General features: G+C 42.7%; 1 protein-coding gene across 1 annotated transcript; it reads right to left on the reverse strand.

Moving 5' to 3' along the window:
- Nucleotides 1-486: 486 nt before the first annotated feature.
- Nucleotides 487-14,482, reverse strand: FAM240A (family with sequence similarity 240 member A). Its single transcript, XM_009239104.4, has 3 exons — nt 14,309-14,482; nt 9,683-9,828; nt 487-1,901 (listed from the first exon to the last, which is right to left on the reverse strand). The coding sequence occupies exons 1-3, from the start codon at nt 14,339-14,341 to the stop codon at nt 1,811-1,813; spliced, it is 270 nt and encodes an 89-aa protein (XP_009237379.1). The 5' UTR covers nt 14,342-14,482; the 3' UTR covers nt 487-1,810.
- Nucleotides 14,483-19,829: the final 5,347 nt, after the last annotated feature.

Consider the following 19,829-nt stretch of genomic DNA (forward strand, 5'->3'; position numbering starts at 1 on the left):
GCCTCTCAGCCCCGCAAGCTATGACTTTTCTTCGACCTCTATTTAATTCCTACCTTCCTCCTACACCCAACAAAAATTCCTTCTTCATCTAAACATTCTCAAATTTCCCCAGCTCGAATTTGTAATTTATTAGTTGAATTGAATCCAAGATTGAATAAGAGACCATAGAGGGAGAGAGGGCTCTAAGCCCTGTTCCTTGGATCATATTAAGTGTGGAAGCTGGGGAAATACTCCCCCAGTCCTGCTTTCCTCTGGGAGGTTCCCATTGGCCTGATGAAGCCTAATGGGTTCCCTAGGGATGTGGATGGAAATACTTAATGCTGTATTAGGATATTTAGAAGACTGCAACACCACACTCACCACTGGCAGAATTGGCCAGCCTGACTCTCTGCATCTCCTAGTAATATTATGTCAAGCCAGGCTCCTATTGACTCCAATGGAATGGCAACATGTCTGAGAAGACAAAGAAGACACTCAGAGACAGCAAATGAGACATAGGGTTTATTGGGGGAACTTACATGGGGATGGTCCAGTAGCAGCGGGCTGGACAAGAGAACCACTACTGTTTGTAAAAAGCATGCAGTTTATATAGCATTTTCACTTAGCACCCTCCACCTAGCAACCACCATCTAACCCAAAACAGAAGGCTTTGATCCCCTGTACAACCTATGTTCCAAAGGATGGCTGGGGGTTCAGGTGTCCTTCACAGTTAAGGTATGAAACTCCCGGTTGGCCACTCCTGGATTCCTTAGCTTGGGACTCCGAACACACATTCTTCTTAGACCATAATGTCATTCTCAGTGTATTTGCTTAACTTGTTATCTTGTTATTGCTGTCAGGTGCATCTGCCATAAACATTGCCTCTGTGTATAGTATATAAGGCCTTGCAGGTGCTGCTTACAGCCAGCAAGTACCCAGGACTTTATATCATTGCATCTCTTCTCCCTTCCCTTGGTTAAAATAATTGCCTCAGGCCCAGTTACTGTTTGCACTCTTGGAAGCATCAAACCCTGGTGCTTCTGAACTTGAGAGATGGCAAGGGAGTGGCTGTATCATTTCAAAATCCAGAATCTGTGTGGTAAACACTCTGTGGAGTGGCCAGATATGCTTTGGCTGGGCTGACAGAGAGCCAACCAGTGCAAACATGCAGAGATTAAAATAAAGCAATAAAATGAAGGCATGTGCATAGTGATGACAGGACAACCAAGTTTTATTAAAATTATTCTGATATTATTCTTGGTAAACATATTTTTGAAAAAGCTAATTAAATTTATATGAAGAAAAAAGAATATTAGATCAATTTATTTTCAAACTGTACTTTGACTATTGATAAAATTTTTAAAATTTCTGCAGATAGGTGCATTTCTCTTCTCATAAAAAGAAAACAAGAATTCCATAAAGCTGTGTTTCCTAGGTGAAATGATGGGGCAATATCACTGTGCAGTGTTTAAAGTTTGACCATGAAGGTTGAGGATTCCTCTTGGTGTGTTTAGAGTTTAAAATATTTGGATTTCAAAATTAGAAGATAATTATATAGAAGCAAGGAATGCTGCATGAAGCTTCAACATTAAATAAGCTATCTTTAGAGACATTTGGGATAATAATCTGGCGCCCACGCACAGAGGACTGACTTGGCCAATAACTGCCATCAAACACTGGGAAAGGATTTACAGGTAAGTCCTCTCCCAGGTGGGGAAACAATAGTGTGAGAGCTGATTGGTATAGCAAAGGGACTCAGGAATTTGCATTGACTTCTAGCAAAGTGACCTCAGTGTTTTGCATCTTCTTTTGTCAATTAAGCAGGAAGCTCTCAGCCAACATTTGTCCTCTTTTCAGTGTCTTCTGGATTGTTCCGCAGCCTCAGCTTTGTTTCCAGCCTCTGCTTCCATTCTTCTCTGAGCCTGAAAATAGAAACCAAACACACACAGACGGAGCATTCATTTCCATGGCTGTTGGTTCAGGAGAGCTTTCTTCCTGTCCTCCCAGCCCCTGAAATTGCGTGTATGTGTTCAGGTTTTAAAAGGCATGCAGAGGACATGCAAGTTTAAATATATATATATATATATATTTTTTTTTTATAATTTATTCATATTTATTTATTTATATAAGTGAGAGTAAACAGGCTCTCATTTTTGTTAGAAGTACTTAATCTTAATTCTCTGGATTTTCCTTTGAAAATATACTTAAAGTCAGGGAGAGTAAACCTGTCAGTCTAGATTTCTTTACACAGCAAACCTATCTTTCAACAGCAGAGGGGAAATAAAGATATTTTTAGACGTATGCAAACTGAAAGAAATCACCAGCAGACTGTCACTACATGACATGTTAAAGGAATTCCTTCAAACAGAAGGAAAGTGACACAAGATGGAAATCTGGATGTACACAAGGAATGAAAAGCATCTGAAAAGCAACGATGTGGTTATATATTAACACTTTTTAAAACTACTTAAATCTCTTTAAAAATAGCCCACTGTGGTCAGGCACAGTGGCTCACTCCTGTAATCCCAGCACTTTGGGAGGCCAAGGTGGACAGATCACAGGGTCAGGAGTTCGAGACCAGCCTGGCCAATATGGTGAAACCCCGTCTTTACTAAAAGCACAAAAATTAGCTGGTCATGGTGGCGGGTGCCTGCAGTTCCAGCTACTCAGAAGGCTGAGGCAGGAGAATTGCTTGAACCTGGGAGGCGGAGGTTGCAGTGAGCCGAGATTGTGCCACTGAACTTCAGCTTGGGCGACAGAATAAGACTCTGTCTCAAAAAAAAAAAAAAAAAAAATAGCCCACCGTTGAAAGTAAAACTGTTAATGATGTACTGTGGGGTTATAGCATGTGTAGAAGTAAAGTTGTACTTTGTACAATAGCATAAAGGCCAAGAGGGGAGAAATGAGAATATACCATTGTAAGGTTCTTATGCTACACAAAAAGTGATAAAATATAACCTGAAGGCAGGCTGTGATAAGTTAAGGATGTGTATTATATATCCTAAAGCAACCACTAAACACAAAGAACAATAGTTAAAAAGCCAACAGAAGAGATAACATGGAATCATAAAAAATACTCACTTGATCCAAAACAAGGCATAAAAAGAGAAAAAGGGAATAAACAACAGATGAGAGAAATAGAGGACACATAGCACGATGGTAGATTTAAAACAAATCATACCAATTAACGTTAATGGTGTAAACAATGCAATAAAAATGCAAAGACTGTCAAATTGGATTTTTAAAAGACAATATCCAAATATATGCTGCTTATAAGAAATCCACTTTAAATATGAAGACAAAATAGGTTAAAAGTAAAAGGACGAAGACATAGTCCATGCTAAACCTAATCAAAGAAGGCTGGTGTGGTTATATTAATATCAAAGTAGATTTCATAGCAAAAAATATTACCAAAGAGAAAGAGGGTCATTTTGTAATAAGGGGGTCAGTTTATCAAGATGATATAACAATCTGAAACATTTATGTACCTAATAACAGAACTTCAAAATACGTGAAGCAAAATGTGATAGAACTGCAAGGAGAAGTAGACAAATCTGTAATTATAGCGGAGATTTCAATACCTGTCTTTCAATAATCAGTAAATGATAAGGATATAAAACACTTGAACAACACTATCAACCAACTTGATATAATCAATATTTATAGAATATTCTCCCTAACAACAGCAGAACACACATTCTTTTTCAAACATACATGGAATATTTATGAAGATAGAAAATATTCTGGGCTATAAAACAAGTCTCAATAAATTTAAAAGGGTTCAATATGTTCCCTGTCTGCAATAATTAAGTTAGACTTAATAACAGAAAGATATCTGGAAAGTCCCCTAAACATTTTGAAACTAAATAACAAATTCTAAATAACCCATAAATCAAAGAAACAACCACAAATTGAAATTTAAAAAAAGCAATTATAATAGTATCAAAAATACAAAATAGAGGTAAATCTGACAAAAGATATATATGACTTATGTGCTGAAAACTGCAAACCATTGCTGAGAGATATTAAAACAGACCTAAATAAAGGGACGTATATATTGTGTTCATATATCAGATACTCTAAATATTATTAGGATGTCATTTCTCCCTAAATTGACCTATAGATTCAATTCCATCCCAATCAAACCAGCAGGCTGTTTTACATAACAGAAATTGACAAGTTGATTCCAAAATTCATATGAAAATGCAGAGAACCTAGAATAACTAAAACAATTTTGAAAAAGTTGTAAGACTTACACCACCTGACTTCAAGAATTATTATAAACCTAAGTAATCAAAACAGTGTGACATTTGGGCCAATGGACAAATAGATCAATGGGACAGAAAAGGTCCAAAAACATTCCTACACATAGATGAGTTATTAATTTTCAACAAACGTGCAAAGACAATGTAGTGGAGAAAGGATAGTCTTTTCAGCAAATGGTGCTGGAACCACTGGATGTGCAAAAAAAGTGAACTGCAGTCTGTACCTCACATTATATTAAAAATTAAGTCAAAAGATATTATTAATCTAAATGTAAAACTTAAATTCATAAGACTTCTAGAAATAAAACAGAAGACAATCTTTGTGACCTTGGGATAGGCAAAGCCTTCTTAGATACAACAAAAGCAAAATCTATAAAAGAAATTTTTCTCGGCCGGGTGCGGTGGCTCACACCTGTAATCCCAGCACTTTGGGAGGCCGTGGTGGGTGGATCACGAGGTCAGAAGATTGAGACCATTCTGGCTAACACGGTGAAACCCCATCTCTATTAAAAAATACAAAAAATTAGCTGGGCACGGGGGCGGGCACCTGTAGTCCCAGTTACTCAGGAGGCTGACGCAAGAGAATGGCGTGAACCTGGGAGACGGAGCTTGCAGTGAGCCAAGATCGAGCCACTGCACTGGGCGACAGAGTGAGACTCTGTCTCAAAAAAAAAAAAAAGAAATTTTTCTCATAAATTAGACTTGATCAAAATTGAGAACATCTCTGGAAAAGAATAAACCCAAAGAAAATGAAAAGAAGACAATGATAAAGATGACAGAAGAAACTAGTAAAATAGTTCTTATCTATTAAGGAGATATGGATATCAATTCAAAGAGTAAGAAAAAAATAGAAAGAAATACAGAAAAGGGAAATCATAAAGCACTCTAAGTAACTAAGATGGTAGAAACAAGCCAGTTACAATAAATGAAAAAGGACTAAACTCACCAATTTATACTAAAATATGTCAGATTAGAAAAACATCCAATCCAACTATGTACTTTTTTTTTTTTTTTTTTGAGAAGGTGGGGTCTCTGTTGCCCAGGCTGGATTGCAGTGGCACGATCACGGCTCACTGCAGCCTCGACCTCCCGAGGCTCAAGTGATCCTCCTATTTCAGCCCCACTCCCCATTTCCCCCCAGTAGCTGGGACTACAGGCTCATGGTAGCGCGCCTGGCCAATCTTTGTATTTTTTATAGGGACAGAGTTTTGCCATATTGCCCAGCCTGGTCTCAAACTCAAGTGTTCTACCTGCCTTGGCTTCCCAGAGTGCTGGGATTACAGGCATGAGCCACCGTGCTCAGACAACTATGTGCTGTTTAAAAAAGACACATCTAAATTATAAGGACAGAGATAAGTTGAAAATAAGAAAACGGAAAAAAGATATATAAGGCAAATGCTAATAAAAACAAGGTTGGTTTGGCTATATTAATAGACTTAATATAAAGTCTGTTAATACAGTTATAAAGTCTGTTGATAAAAAGATCTTCAAACAAAAAATCATCAGGGATAAAGTCACTGCCTAATAATAAAAATGTTCACCTCACCGTGAAGATATTACACTTCTAAATATGCATGCACCTAATAAAATAGCCTCAAAATACATACAGAAAAAATTGATGGAACTACTTGGATTGTGAAGAGGTGGTGAGGAAGAAGGGAAAGGGAAATTGCACTCTTGTTTTTCAAGATAACACTTTTTAGAAAATCTTTATAGTAGAAGATTTCAAGCATACAAAAAAGTAGAGAAACTAGTAATCTAAGAACTCCCCTGTAGCCACTCCCCAGCTTCCCCAGCTTAAGGCTGATCTTGTTTCCCATATCTCCCTTCTCCTGCATGTTAAACAAAATAACTGCATTTAGCTATTTTGTCCTTAAATATAATAACTCCTTTAAAAAGAAACTACCTTGCCATTATCACACTTAAAAAATTAACCAGAGGTACTTGATATCATCAAATAAATATTCCATTGGCTCACAATTCTGATTGTCTTTTAATGTTGAACGTTAGGTTGGTTGAATCAGGACCCGAATAAAGCGCATACATTCCTATTTGTTGCTATATCTTTTAGGTTTTCTTTAATCTGGAAATTCTCCCTCATCTTTCCCCTTCCCCTGCAGTTTTTGTTTTCTTTTTTTGAAACCAGATTGTTTGTTCTGCAGAGTATGCACAGTTTGAATTTTGCTGACTGTATTTCTGTGTGACTGTAACCCATTCCTCTGTTTCCTGTATATGCTGTTAACTAGTGGCTAGCACTAGAAGTTTGATTAGATCTGGATTTTTTTTTTTTTTTTTGACAAAACTACATTACGGGTGATATAATGGATGGCCATCAAATCTGTCTGGTTGTATCTCTCTTTTTTTGATGTTAACAGATATTAATGATCATTAGATCCAATTTACTTTCATTAGGTGTTGCCAAATGTCAATAGCTTCTTTCTACCAGTCCCTTTTCACTTGTGTTTGGAGCCTGGAGCCATGGAGGAGGGGCTCTGCAGCAGGAGCTGTAGTCCAGGGGAGATGAAGTCACTGCTAGAAAACAGGACCCAGGGCAGGAAGGGTGTAGGGAAGAAATAGGCAGACTTAGCCTCCAGTCCTCTCATCTCCTGTTGACAGAACCTAGCCAGAAGCTGAAGGACTAGGTGATTCAAGGACTAGCATGGGAAGAGGGGTCAGCTGAGGGAGTAGAATTGATGGGGATGGGGGTCAAAGGAGATCAGCCTGGCAAGGAAGCCAGGAATGGGAGTGAGTGCTGGGCCAAAGTCAGTAGGCAGCAAAGACCCATCCAAGATCCAATTCCATGATTTTCTTGGATACAGTCAAGCATGGTTTTCTTGAGCACCTATTATATGTTCAGCACTGCAGTAGGGACTTTGGAGAATACACGAGCAATATATAAAAATGGCGGTTTCTCCTTTCCACAAATAGGGCAAACTGTTCCCTTACCTCGGGGTGTTTGCACATGGCATTTCTTCTGCCTAGAATGCTCTTGTCCTTTCTCCTACATTTGCCCAACTCTCTCTTCCCTGAGAGATGAGATTGGAGGGTGCCATGCTAGTTACCTGGAGGGCTGGACCTCAGAGTGTGGGCTGCCAACCAGCATGCCAACACATCTGCACAGCAGCTCAACAAGCTGCTGGTGTCCAAGGGCCAAGTGAACCAGCTCTGAAGCTGGGACCCCCAGAAGACTGCAGAAAGAAACTCTCAGATCCTGTAGTGGACAGGCGGGAGATGGCAGCATCTGTGTTGCCTCCCTGACCAGTTCCAAAATGGGGGAGGTTTGTGCACACCCCTGTGTGCATCAGTAGCCCAGGTGCTCCATCTGCTAATGAAAGAAGATCAAGTCGGCACTCCCTCTGCCCACACTCAAAGGGCAGTAACTCTCCAGCATCCCTCTTACTTCTTTTAGTGTCTGTTTCTCTATGATGAAAATAACGATGAGGACACTGAGACCCAGGGAGATTTGGTTGCTCACCCCAGGGACCCAAAAGGGTGAGCCCAGGCAACCAGCTGCAACGTCTCTGCTGTTCACCACTATTCTGAGCTTGTTCCCACCCTTGCCCACTCTTGCAATTTTGTTTTCATCTTGTTTTTCTCCTCTAAGGAATGTCTTCCTTTGGCATATTGCTGCTGCCATATTAGATCCTGGATTGTTAAATGGGAGTGCAGAAGAGGGAGGGGAACTAACATTCCATTTCGTGAAGGGACAACGTAGAGTATTAATTAGAGCAGAGCCTCTGGAGCCTGGCTACCCAGATTCAAATCAGAAGAGGGCGAGGAGAACAAATAAACTAAAGTCTTCTGCCATCCTATCAACCAGAAAGTTTATCTCCTTGCATTCTTTTGTTATATGCATAGACAGATCCTGCGTGTGTGTGTGTGTGTGTGTATATATATATATATATATTTTTTTTTTTTTTTTTTTTGAGACAGAGTTTTGCTCTTGTCACCCAGGCTGGAGTGCAATGGCAAGATCTCGGCTCACCACAACCTCTGCCTCCGGGGTTCAAGTGATTCTCCTGCCTCAGCCTCCCGAGTAGCTGGGATTACAGGCATGCGCCACCACGCCCAGCTAATTTTGTATTTTTAGTAGAGATGGGGTTTCTCCTTGTTGGTCAGGCTGGTCTCAAACTCTCGACCTCAGGTGATCCGCCCACCTCAGCCTCCCAAAGTGCTGGGATTACAGGCTTGAGCCACCGCACCCGGCTGCATGTATATATTTTTAATATTTTAACAGCCTGCACAATTTGCCTCAGAGGCTGTTTTGTTCACTCCTTGGCTTGTGCCTCTCTTGGAGCCTTTGGTTTCTGCATCTTCCTTGGGCCAATTTCACTTCACCTGAGGCCTTTTGCCTGCTCCCCAGGGAACCCACACATGATACAGGACTCTGAGCGGCCTGGCCTGGGGGACGAAGATGGCAGGAACTGCAGAAATGACTGGCCACCCAAGTCAGCTTTCTATGCCCTACTTCTGTACTTCAGCAGGTGGGATGGTAGTAAGGAATAAGGCTGAGCAGGTCTCTGTAAGTGGAAGGCTGGGTTCCCCTCTAGGGTTCAGGAGAGGCTTTGGGAAGGCAGCAGTAAGTTTACCACCTGTGAATTAAGGCATGTCATCAGTCCAGTGGCCAAGGAGTCATGGGCCCTGCTGTCTGGACAGCACACAAGGTCTCATACTCCCTTACCACACATAAGCCATGGCCTCGTCAGACAGCTGGCTGAGCTGTTCCCGTTGAGGGGACAGAGCTCAAAAGGGCGGTCCCTCCCTGCAGCCCATGATGGCTTTCTGCAGTGTGTGTGTGAGGGCAGCGAGCCTGCACTGCTTCCACAGCAAGGTGACCCTCGTTTGCCCACGGGAGTCACTGCACTCCACTGCTCGGCAGACTCACTGGGCCAGAACAGGGATGCACACAAGGGGAGACTCCGCCTTCCCCTCCAGGAACCACGCAGGCCAGCTTGTGTTTTCACCCAAATGGGCGCTGAGAACTGGGCACTGCTTCCTTTGCTTGATTGCTTTTCACAGACATAGTGTTTGTCCCCCCACCCCTGCCCCATTTAGTGTAACCTTCATGTGCTAGAAGGTGACATGGCGACAGAGAGGAGAGAGTTTTCCAGTTCATAAAGATAAGAATTAAAGGACTGTAAGCATGGAAAACTGAAATAATTACCTCCTCTAAGAGCCCATCTGGCATTCTTCTGGGGAAATTAATTTTGCTCTTACAAAACAGACAAGAGAATAATGACTTGAAAGTCAGTGAAAGCTCATCGACGGTCACAAAGGTACCACTGGTGCAGATGTTGATAGTGGGGCAACTGCGTGGGGGCTCAGGGAACTCTTAGTACCTTCTGCTCAATTTTGCTGTGAACTTAAAACTGTTCTAAATTATAAGATGTATTTTAAAGATGAATTAATTCTAAAAAGTAGACAAACAAGCTGCATACTTTCTCAGTGCGCTTCTTCCCAGACGATGTTCCTCCGATTCTCGGTAGTAAGTCTGTTTGCCAATTTCCCTTTCCCAGAAACGCCTGAGATCATGGCAGGTGTTCCGGCAGAAGACCTCCCGACGGGTGTATTGATTGTTCATCCCCTAAAAAAGAAAATAGCCATACAAATAACCAAAAAACATGAAGAAATGCTCGACATCACTCATCATCAGGGAAAGGTAAATTAAAACCACAATGAGATACCTACCATCTTACTCCAATCCACCTTACTCCAATTTGACTGTTTAAAAGTCAAAAAACTAATAAGTGTTGGTGCAGATGCAGAGAAAAGAGAACACTTATATGCTGTTGGTAAGAATGTAAATTAGTACAACCTCTCTGGAAAACAGTATGGAGATTTCTCAAAGAACTGAGAGTAGATCTACCATTTGATCCAGCAATTCTGACTACTGGGTACCTACCCAAAGGAAAAGAAGTAATTATATAAAAAAGACACCTGAATGTGTTTGTTTATCACAGCACAATTCACAATTGCAAAGATATGGAGTCAAACTAAGTGCTCATTAACTGATGACTGGATCAAGAAAATGCTTTGTGTGTGTGTGTGTGTGTGTGTGTGTGTGTAATGGAATACTACTCAGCCATAAAAAAGAAAAAAATAATGTCTTTTGCAGCAACTCAGATGGAACTGGAGGCCATTATCCTGATGAAGTAACTCTGGAATGGAAAACCAAGTACTGCATATTCTCACTTATAAGTGGGAGCTAAGCCACGGGTTTATAAAGGCAAACAGAGTGGTATAATGGGCATTGGAGACTCAGAAGGAGAGAGGTTAGGGATAAAATGTCACTTATTGGGTGCCATGTACACTATTTGGGTGACAAGTGCACTAAAAGCCAAAACTTAAACACTGTACAATTTATCCATGTAACCAAAACCCACTTGTACTCCTAAAGCTATTGAAATAAAAACAATAGAAGCTGAACCCCCATAAACCCTGATCCCTGAGACTCTGCAGGGTATAGGCATCCTGACCCTGCCGTTGACATGAGACAGACCTGACCAGCCACAGGACCTCTGCAAGTGGGAGGACAATGGTGGCCTCAGTGCTTGCTGCTGGCTGGTTGTCAGGACACAGTGAGATGTGAGTGCAGGCCTTCCACAAGCTGGCACCTGGCAAATGCCTCTGCCGTTCCTTCCTCCTCACAGAGGAATCATTTCTCAACTTCCGGTAGCAGGAACATGCACCAGGAATTTTGTGCCCCTAAGTCCATTTTGTTATCACAATATCCACATGAGATGGCCATGACCTTCTTCATCTTTTAGGTGAGATATCTGAGGAGTGACAGGCTTCAGACTTCTGAAAGTTTCCAGGCCCTTTACTAAAGGGATTTATCAGAGAAAATGGTTCCAGTGCCTGACACCCCCAGAGCAAGCTGCTTTGAGGTGTGTGTGTGTGTGTGTGCATGCACACATGTGGGCTCTTGTGTGTGGAATTATACATATCAGACACTCAAAATGCTCACTTATTACATGCAGAAACTCTGCTCAACTTTCAGACCAGCTGAGTGGATATAGTAGAAAGCTCAAAAGCAGGGGCTGCAGATGTTCCTGTTTGCTGGTGGGAACCCCTGCAGAAGAGTGTGGGGAGATGGGAGCCTGGACAAGCTGGCCTGGCATGCCCCAGAGAGGATCTGGACTTTATCCCAGGAAGGGCTTTCAGTGGGGAAATGGTGGGTCCAGACAGGCATTTTGTCAGATGTTCTGGGGGCAGAGACTGGATTGGTGAGAGCGGATGCAGGGGGAGGAGGAACTGGGCTGCTGGAGGAGCCCAGAGAGATGCTGTGACCAGGGCAGGAGGGGCAAAGATGATGAAGAGTGGACAGATTCACAGGAAACTCTGCGTGGAAAATGAAGGAGAAGGGCTGTCAGTGGGTACTGCCCTGGCTCTGCCTGTGCACAGATGGGAAATGGAGGAGGAGGAGGCTATGGGGAGTGGGCTCAGGCTGTGCTGGATGGAGTTTGAGTTTCCTGGGTGCTGAGCCCCAGGGGGAAGCACTGGAGGGGCGCCTGACACATGGGTCTGGAACTCAGCATAGAGGTCTGGGCCACAGCTCTCAGAAAGACAGACCGGGACAGTGGGGCAGGGTAGAAGGAGAAAGGGGTTTGAAGCCAGATGTTTACTCCAGACCTGTGTTTCCACTGCCTTGATGCGCCATCTGTTTGTCACATGGGTTCTCCTGGCCTCAGTTTTCTCATCTTTAAAATTTCTCTGAAGGCCAAGTTTGACCCCAAATGTCAAAGTGTTCTGCAATTTATAAAGTTCTGAATAAATATAACTGATGAGCTTGGTCCTGGCCCTCTGATTTTTCTGACTGTTGTCTGGCATAGGGATTCATTAGTCCGGCATAGGGACATCATTAGTCCGAGCTAATTAAATGTCATTGACAACCTTGAATAAGTGTGAATCTTTATTTACACACAATATTGAGTGTGTGGCTTCTTGGGTATATGACAGATTCATTTATCTCTATCCTTGGTCTGTTGGCCACTGTTTAGGAAAGCTTGGATGACAGTAGAAGTTCTTAAGTTGAACCATGTCCTATGTAGGGCCATGCCCAGAGGAGCACTGGGTAAGAGCGTTTGTCCTATGTTCTTTCACTTCTGATATGTCAGAGATAAGCCTCACCATGCCCACTCACTGGGAGGTGTCACACATGTGTAAAATGGGAGATACATGCTTTTCTAAGAAATAGCAGAGCTCCCTCTGGGCTGAAGAGTGACATCCATCTCTACCTCCATCTGCATAACGTTATTTTACAAACTAACTAGCTGTGTGTGTGTGTTTTGCTGGAAAATGCTGCTGACACAATGGTGAAAACAAGTAAAATCTCTAAGAAAAAATGCATTTCACTTTTAAACAAACTACCTTGTCTTCTTAACTTGTTTTAGTCATTGTCCTCACTATGAGCAGAACTGTAGTGGCTACTATCACCAGTTTTGTAGCTTCAAAGAAACACAATTAATGATAACTTTAGAAATACACTTTTAGGAAAAGATAAAAATAAGGCAGAAAGAGGGGGTTAAAGATACTTAGGCTGGGTGCAGTGGCTCACGCCTGTAATCCCAGCACTTTGGGAGGCTGAGGCTGGAGGATCACTTGATCCCAGGAGTTTGAGACCAGGTTGGGCAACATATAGAGATCCTGTCTCTACAAAAATAAAAAATAAAAAATTAGCTGGGCATAGTGGTACGTGCCTGTGGTCCCAGCTACTCAGGAGGCTGAGGTAGGAAGATTGCTTGAGCCCAAGAGGTCAAGGCTATAGTGAGCCATGTTTGTACCACTGCACTCCAGCCTGGGGGACAAAGCGAGACCCTGTCTCAAACAAACAAACAAACAAACAAACAAACAAACAAATATCTGATATCCCATCCTTCTTCACTCTAAAGGGCTGACACTGGGATAAGACACGGCCCCTCCTCAGGGGACTTTAGATAACAGGGAGTGAGGCACTGGCACTTCATGTGACAGGCACTGAAATGGGACACACAAGGAGGGTGCCCTGACCTGGCCGGGGGTTTGGGGCTCCTTCTAGGGGGAGGGACTTGCAGGATGAGCGGGCAGGAGCACCCAGGGTGCAGGAAGTGGCCTGTGCAGAGAACTGCAGTGGAAACCTTGCAGAACAAAGAGTTGCAGAAACAGATTGGGGATTGGCTGAGGTCAAGTTGGGGGAGGGGACTGAGGGCAAAGGAGCATGAGGGCACGTTTTAGGGTAATGGAAATGTTCTGTGTCTTGTTTATTATTTATTTATTTATTTATTTATTAAGAAGGAGTTTCACTCTGTCACCCAGGCTGGATTGCAGTGGCACGATCTCAGCTCACTGCAATCTCCACCTCCTGGGTTCAAGCAATTCTCCTGCTTCAGCCTCCCCAGTAGCTGGGATTACAGGTGCCTGCCACCACGCCGGGCTAATTTTTGTATTTTTAGTAGAGACAGGGTTTCGCCATGTTGGCCAGGCTGGTCTCAAACTCCTGACCTCAGGTGATCCACCCACCTTGGTCTCCAAAAGTGCTGGGATTACAGGTGTGAGCCACTGTGCCTGGCCTGTGTCTTGTTTATAGTGTTGATTATATAGCAGTATACAATTGCTAAAACTTACCAAACTCTACATTTTATATGAGTGAATTTCACTACACATAAGTTATTCCTCAGTAAACATAGGGGAAAAGTTTCTTCTGTCTTTGGACTAGAAGTTCAAGTTCCCTAGCTCTAACCTACTGGGAGACTGTTAGCATCTTGTCATTAGGGTTTAGCCCATTCCTTCACAGGTAACATGTGTTTCTGTGAGTATTTGTGTTTTGGTTTCCTGGTGTCTACAATGAGGACAACTGCTCCTCCTAGTAGGAGTGTGATGAGGAGACTGTCCATAGTTGGAAAGCTCTTGATAAGTAAATAGCTCTATTCCTCTGTATCCCCTCAGCCCAAAACACCATCTAATCTTGTGCTTGAGAGAATTCATGCTGCTGCGTCCAGTGAATCAGCACCAACTTGGACAAACCATAACCTCCATAACCATTAGAAATTTGACTTCACAAAATCAACAAATTAATTAACACTTACAGAGAACAACCGCATGAAGGGATGTGAAGACATTGATTCAGTCAAACCAAATGTGTCGCACTTGACCGCCTGTGAGGCATCTGTGCTGCCCCAGGAGCCAACTCACGTTCGGCAAATCAACAAGAACAAAGGAACATTTGTCCCTCGCGAGCCTTAACGCTGTGCCAGCAATTTGATTTCCCAAGTCTCAGTTACCCAGAGTATTAAACTCAAATTGAGAAATCTGAGAGTTGCTTTTTTAAAACAGGCTTTTGGCTTACACTGAGCGTGCTTGTGGCTCTTGGCTAGGGAGGTTCAATGCACACCAGCTGACTGTGCACACTGCTCATGTACTTCTTGCCTATTCAACACCTCCTGAGAGCAAGCATTTCATGATTATTTTTCACATATCCAAAAGTATGTTTAACCACCTTTTACATTTTTCTTTATGATTGGGGCTTGAAATAGAACAGAAGGGTTCCAGTTCCAATTAAGATGGAGGAAGCACACCCTAACCTGTCCCTCCAAAGAATGCAGCCTGGACAGAATATGTGGCGCAGCTGTTTGAGGACTCTGAAAAGTAAACAGCAGCAGGTAGATTAGAGGAAAAACCCCAGAATTCCAATTACCATTGAACAGTGCTAAATTTTCTATTTTTACTCTGGTATCCCCAGTTTAGACTCAAGGCAACCCAGAAGAGGGAACAAGGATAGAAAGAGCTCTGAGAAGTCCTCTGGTTCCAGGGAGAAAGGGAATTGGAACTCTCACACATTGCTGGCAGGACTGCAGAATGGTACAGGTATTATTGTGAAAAACAGTTTGGCAGCAGTTTCTTTTCCTTTTTATTTTATTTATTTATTTATTTATTTTGAGAAGAAGTTTCCCTCTTGTTGCCCAGGCTGGAGTGCAATGGTACAATCTTGGCTCACTGCAACATCCGCCTCCCAGGTTCAAGTGATTCTCCTGCCTCAGCCTCCCAAGTAGCTGGGATTATAGGCACCCACCACCACACCTGGCTAATTTTTTATATTTTCAGTATAGACGGGGTTTCACCATATTGGCCAGGTTGGTCTCGAACTCCTGACCTTCAGGTGATCCACCCACCTAGGCCTCCCAAAGTGCTGGGATTACAGGCATGAGCCACTACGCCCGGCCGGCTGTAGTTTCCTATAAAGTTTAACTATACTCACCATATGACCCAGCAATTCCACTTCTAGGTATTTAGACTAGAGAAATGTAAACTTGTGTTCAAGCAAAAACTTGCACACCTGTATACAGGTCTATTCGTGATTGCCAAAAAGAAACAACCTAATAGTTCTTCAATGGATGAATGGATAAAAATCTGTCAAACATTCATACAATGAAATATTGTGCAGCAATAAGAGGGAACAAACTATTCAACACATGCAATAACTTGGATGAATCTCAAAGGCATTATGCTCGGTAGAACAAGGCAATCTCAAAAGGGTATATATTTTCTTTCTTACTTTTCTTCTTTTTTTTTTAAACTGAGACAGGGTCTCACTCTGCTGCACAGTCTGGAGTGCAGGGGCACAATCACGGCTAACTGCAGCTTTGACCTCCTTCAGCTCCAGGTGAGCCTCCCATCTCAGCCTCTAGAGTGGCTGGGACTACAGGTGTGCACTACCACACCTGGGTAATTTTGGTATTTTTTATAGAGACGGGGTCTTGCCATGTTGCCCAGGCTGGTTGGTATATGTTTTCTGTGATCCCATTTATATGGTATTCTTGAAAAGACAAAACTATCATGACTGCCTGGGATTAGAGGTTGGGGAGGGTATGACTGCCGAGGCAAAGCATGAAGGAACTGTGGGGAACCTGATGGAATTGTTCTGCATTCTTCATAGCGGTGGTTACGTGAAGCTGTATGTATGTTAAAATTCACAGACCTGAGTACACACAAAAGAATCATTTTTTACTGTGTGTTAATTTAAAAATAAAAACTTTAAAAACAGAACAGGAAATGCTTTTGGTAAAATGCATTTTGACTCTGCTGATTTGATAAGATTCAGGCATGGAAAAGTCTCAAAGATTATGTACTGTCACTGAGACCCCAGTGAGCCCTGCCACCCGATTGTCCCGTGAACCAGCAGCACTGGCATCACCACGGAGTTGATACAAGTGCAGAATTTATCAAGGCCCAGATCGGAATCAAACCCTGCATTTTCATCTCATCCCCAGATGACTCCTGTGCATACTGCAGTTTAAGCAGCTCTGCTTTAGAATTACAAAGGCTGAAGCTAAGGTACAGCCTCCTCAGTGCTAGTCTTCCGAGAAGCCCACTGTGGTCAAGCATCTCTATTTGAACATTCCTTGAGGGTGTTCGTTTCTTTGGGGTATTGGCATCTCACAATCCATATGTACTATTTTTCTCAGAGCCTGGTTAAGTGGACACTGGCACTGATTTCTGGCTTTCTCACAGTTTAACTTGTTTTGATTGCATCATCTAATTATATAAATTAGACATGGAAAAGCCCCATCAGGAATTGTGAGTCATTCCCAAGCAGACGCAAGCAAGGGGGTTCAGGAGAAAGCTGAATCGCAGCCGCTGAGAAAGACAGGTTTACAGGCTTACAAGGGGCACATCCACTTCCCTCCCCGCCGAAGAGTGAGATGAACCTCCGCCAGGTTCCCATCCACATCAAGTTCAACATCCTTTACCTTTGAGATGAATCTGCTCCTGCCTTGATGTGTTGTAACAGAAGGCAAGTATTGTAACTCCTGTTTCCTCAGCTCTGGGGCTCTCAGAGGCCACGACCTGGTCCTGAAACCTCAGGGTCCTAATCTTTTATATGCAGAGCAGAGGAGTTACAAAAATGCCTTCGCCTGACAAGGTTACACGCACGAAATTAGCACTAGGTTCATAGAGATCTTATTCCAGGGACAAAGTGTTAAACAGTCCCCATCCCCTGCTCCCTCTGCCCACCCCGGGGGCAGGTAAGCTTCTGCTCTGGCAGGTTCCACAGAGGCCATGACTTGGCTGAAAGTAAAGTTAATGTTTAGAACATGCCCTGGATCATCTGTGAGCATGAATCCTTGGTGCATCAGGCCAGGCTGCCCTCCACGACTCAGGGGGTAAAGAAGGCGGGATGGTGTGATAAGTCACACTTCGGGGTCACCTTACAGGATGACTTAGAGAGGCATGTTTTTCTTTGGAGCCGCTAATCCAAGGACAGAGCTGGGTGAGGACATTTCACAATATGCTCAGTCCTCCCCCAATGGGGGCAGGAACAGTGACCATTTTCCAGTAAAAGGCATCAAACCAAAAAGTGAACCAAACTTTCACTTCTCAGTTGAAAATGCCCTTCAGGCATTTCAAGGAGCATGGTATGTTCTTGCGTGAAACTTCTGGGGTGGTCCCTTGTCTGGAAACAGACCCAGTTCGGGTCATGATCACACCCTGCTTTGCCACTAATAAGCCTGCTTCTGACTTAGGTTACAGGAGTCACAGTGTTGATACTAAGGGCAACACTGATATCACTGGAATATAATTAAAGGCAACACAAATACCCACTTTGCTTTTTGGTTTTTTCTGCTGATAAATGTTATACACAAGCAGACAGAATAGGATGAACATGTTTAAATATTTCTACTGTAAGTTTAAATACCCATTTCTTCTTTAAAAAATTAACAGTGAAACTGAATATTTAATAGGTAGAAGATCATCTTGAAGGATTGGGTTGTTTTGTTTTTGTTTATTCAATGACATGCTAAATGCTGGGAAAGTCTTTTTCATTACATTAGATTCCTTAAACTTTATTGAAGCCATTAGCAAGTCCTCCAAGAAAAAGCTTATAAAATTAAGCTTAAGTGTTGCTACTCCTCTTGGGCTCACAAATGATCAAAAAACAACAACAACAACAAAAAAACCCTAATCCACTAGCAGGAATTTCATAGCCTCCATAATTTGTTTACTTCAAAGCACAAACATTTACAATTTTCCCAGTTCAGCTGAATTTTGAATCAACAACTTTCTGAATTTCCAAATTTCCATTCTGTTTATAATTTATTTAATGGACAGAGACTCCTACAAGGGTCTTCTCATTCAGACTGAAGCCAAGTATCTTATTTAGAGTTAGAGTATGTCTTTAATCCATGTTACCCACAGACTTTCTCTGAGAAGTTTAAGAAGACTGCAGAGACAGAAGAAAATTTCTCTGTTGGTGTGGGAGTGGGCTGTGGCTGATTCTGTGTCTCTGTAGCCAAAGTTGTTCCCTTGGACCTGTTCCTGAGGTGCTCTCTCACATTTCAGGGTTTACAGTCATATAAGGATGGAGGGAGAGATGTTTAGTGCAAGGTCCTTCCTGCTCTGACACCAGTGTTGTTCACATTATAGGCTAGGAAGCATTTAAAATTGTACTTACAGATCTCGCAGCTTGGGAGGGGCCTGGGTGATAATAGGGCATGACCATTTCCCAATTTAGCAAGCTCCCATCTAGGTTTGTGTGTGTGTGTGTGTGTGTTTAATTTTTGCAAAGTTTTGTATTTGCCACTTCATGGCTTGATTTCAAATAGTTCTGGTTAGCTTAAGCTATTTACCCCACTGGAAACCAAGCTCCTACCTAATGAGAGGGATCCCACTAGAGGAGGCAGCTGTAATAAACAAAGTGGACAGGCCCTTTGCTTCCCCAACTAGTCCTAGCAGTGTCAAGGTTCCTTCCCTGATGCCCAGACCCATGTGGAACAGGAGCCCCTTCCTGGCACGCTTCCTGGACAGGGGGTGTGGTTGCCTTTACTAGTACTCACAGATATTTCTGGCTCCCCTTCCTCTTCTGGACACAAAGAGGATTGCTTTACCCGACTTCTGTGCAGAGCCATGGGACTGGTTCTAGCAAAGGCCTGGAAAGGAGGCAACTTGTCCCCTGGTGTGAGATTTTCCATGCTTGCTTCTCCTACTGCTGTGAACCCCAAAGCCTCATGTTGCTGGAAGATTGCATAAGCCCGGGACTGAGTAAGACCTTGGATGGCCCTGAAACGTTGGCTGCAAGTTTCGGGAACAAAAAATAAACTGCCACAGTTACATGTTTCAAAAAACTTGGTGTTGCCTATTATGGCATCATAAACCAGCCTTTCTGATTGATACAAACATATATCAAATATAATTGTCAAAAACTAAGTATGCTCTGGCTGAACCTTTGTAAGATTTGTGTTGTTGCCATGGCAAAACTCCGTCTCTACTAAAATACAAAAATTAGCTGGGCATGGTGGTGGGTGCCTATAATCTCAGCTACTCAGGAGGCTGAGGCAGGAGAATCGCTTGAACCTGGGAGGCGGAGGTTGCAGTGAGCTGAGATTGCGCCGCTGCACTCCAGCCTGGGCGACAGAGTGAGACTCTGTCTCAATAAATAAATAAATAAATAAATAAAATAAATAAAATAGATTTGTATTGTTGCTTAGTTTTAAAATTGACTACTATTTTGCCTGTTGATAAGGGAGTGTCAAAGGAGAAGGGTGCTTTTCATGGTGAGAGGAGGATACTGGTTACTACCCAAGAGCCACTGTCCACTTCTTTCCTGTGACT

The sequence above is a fragment of the Pongo abelii genome, chromosome 2 (assembly GCF_028885655.2).
Source record: "Pongo abelii isolate AG06213 chromosome 2, NHGRI_mPonAbe1-v2.0_pri, whole genome shotgun sequence".
Lineage (NCBI taxonomy): Eukaryota > Metazoa > Chordata > Mammalia > Primates > Hominidae > Pongo > Pongo abelii.

What these genes read in the sequence shown, in the direction of transcription:
- FAM240A (XM_009239104.4), bottom strand. Translation starts at nt 14,341, where the DNA reads ATGTCTTCACATCCCTTCATGCGGTTGTTCTCT. An exon ending in CCTTCATGCGGTTGTTCTCT is followed by an intron (nt 9,829 to 14,308) that starts GTAAGTGTTAAT and finishes TTTCTTTTTTAG; the next exon opens with GGGATGAACAATCAATACAC. An exon ending in GGAAGAAGCGCACTGAGAAA is followed by an intron (nt 1,902 to 9,682) that starts GTATGCAGCTTG and finishes TTCTATTTTCAG; the next exon opens with GCTCAGAGAAGAATGGAAGC.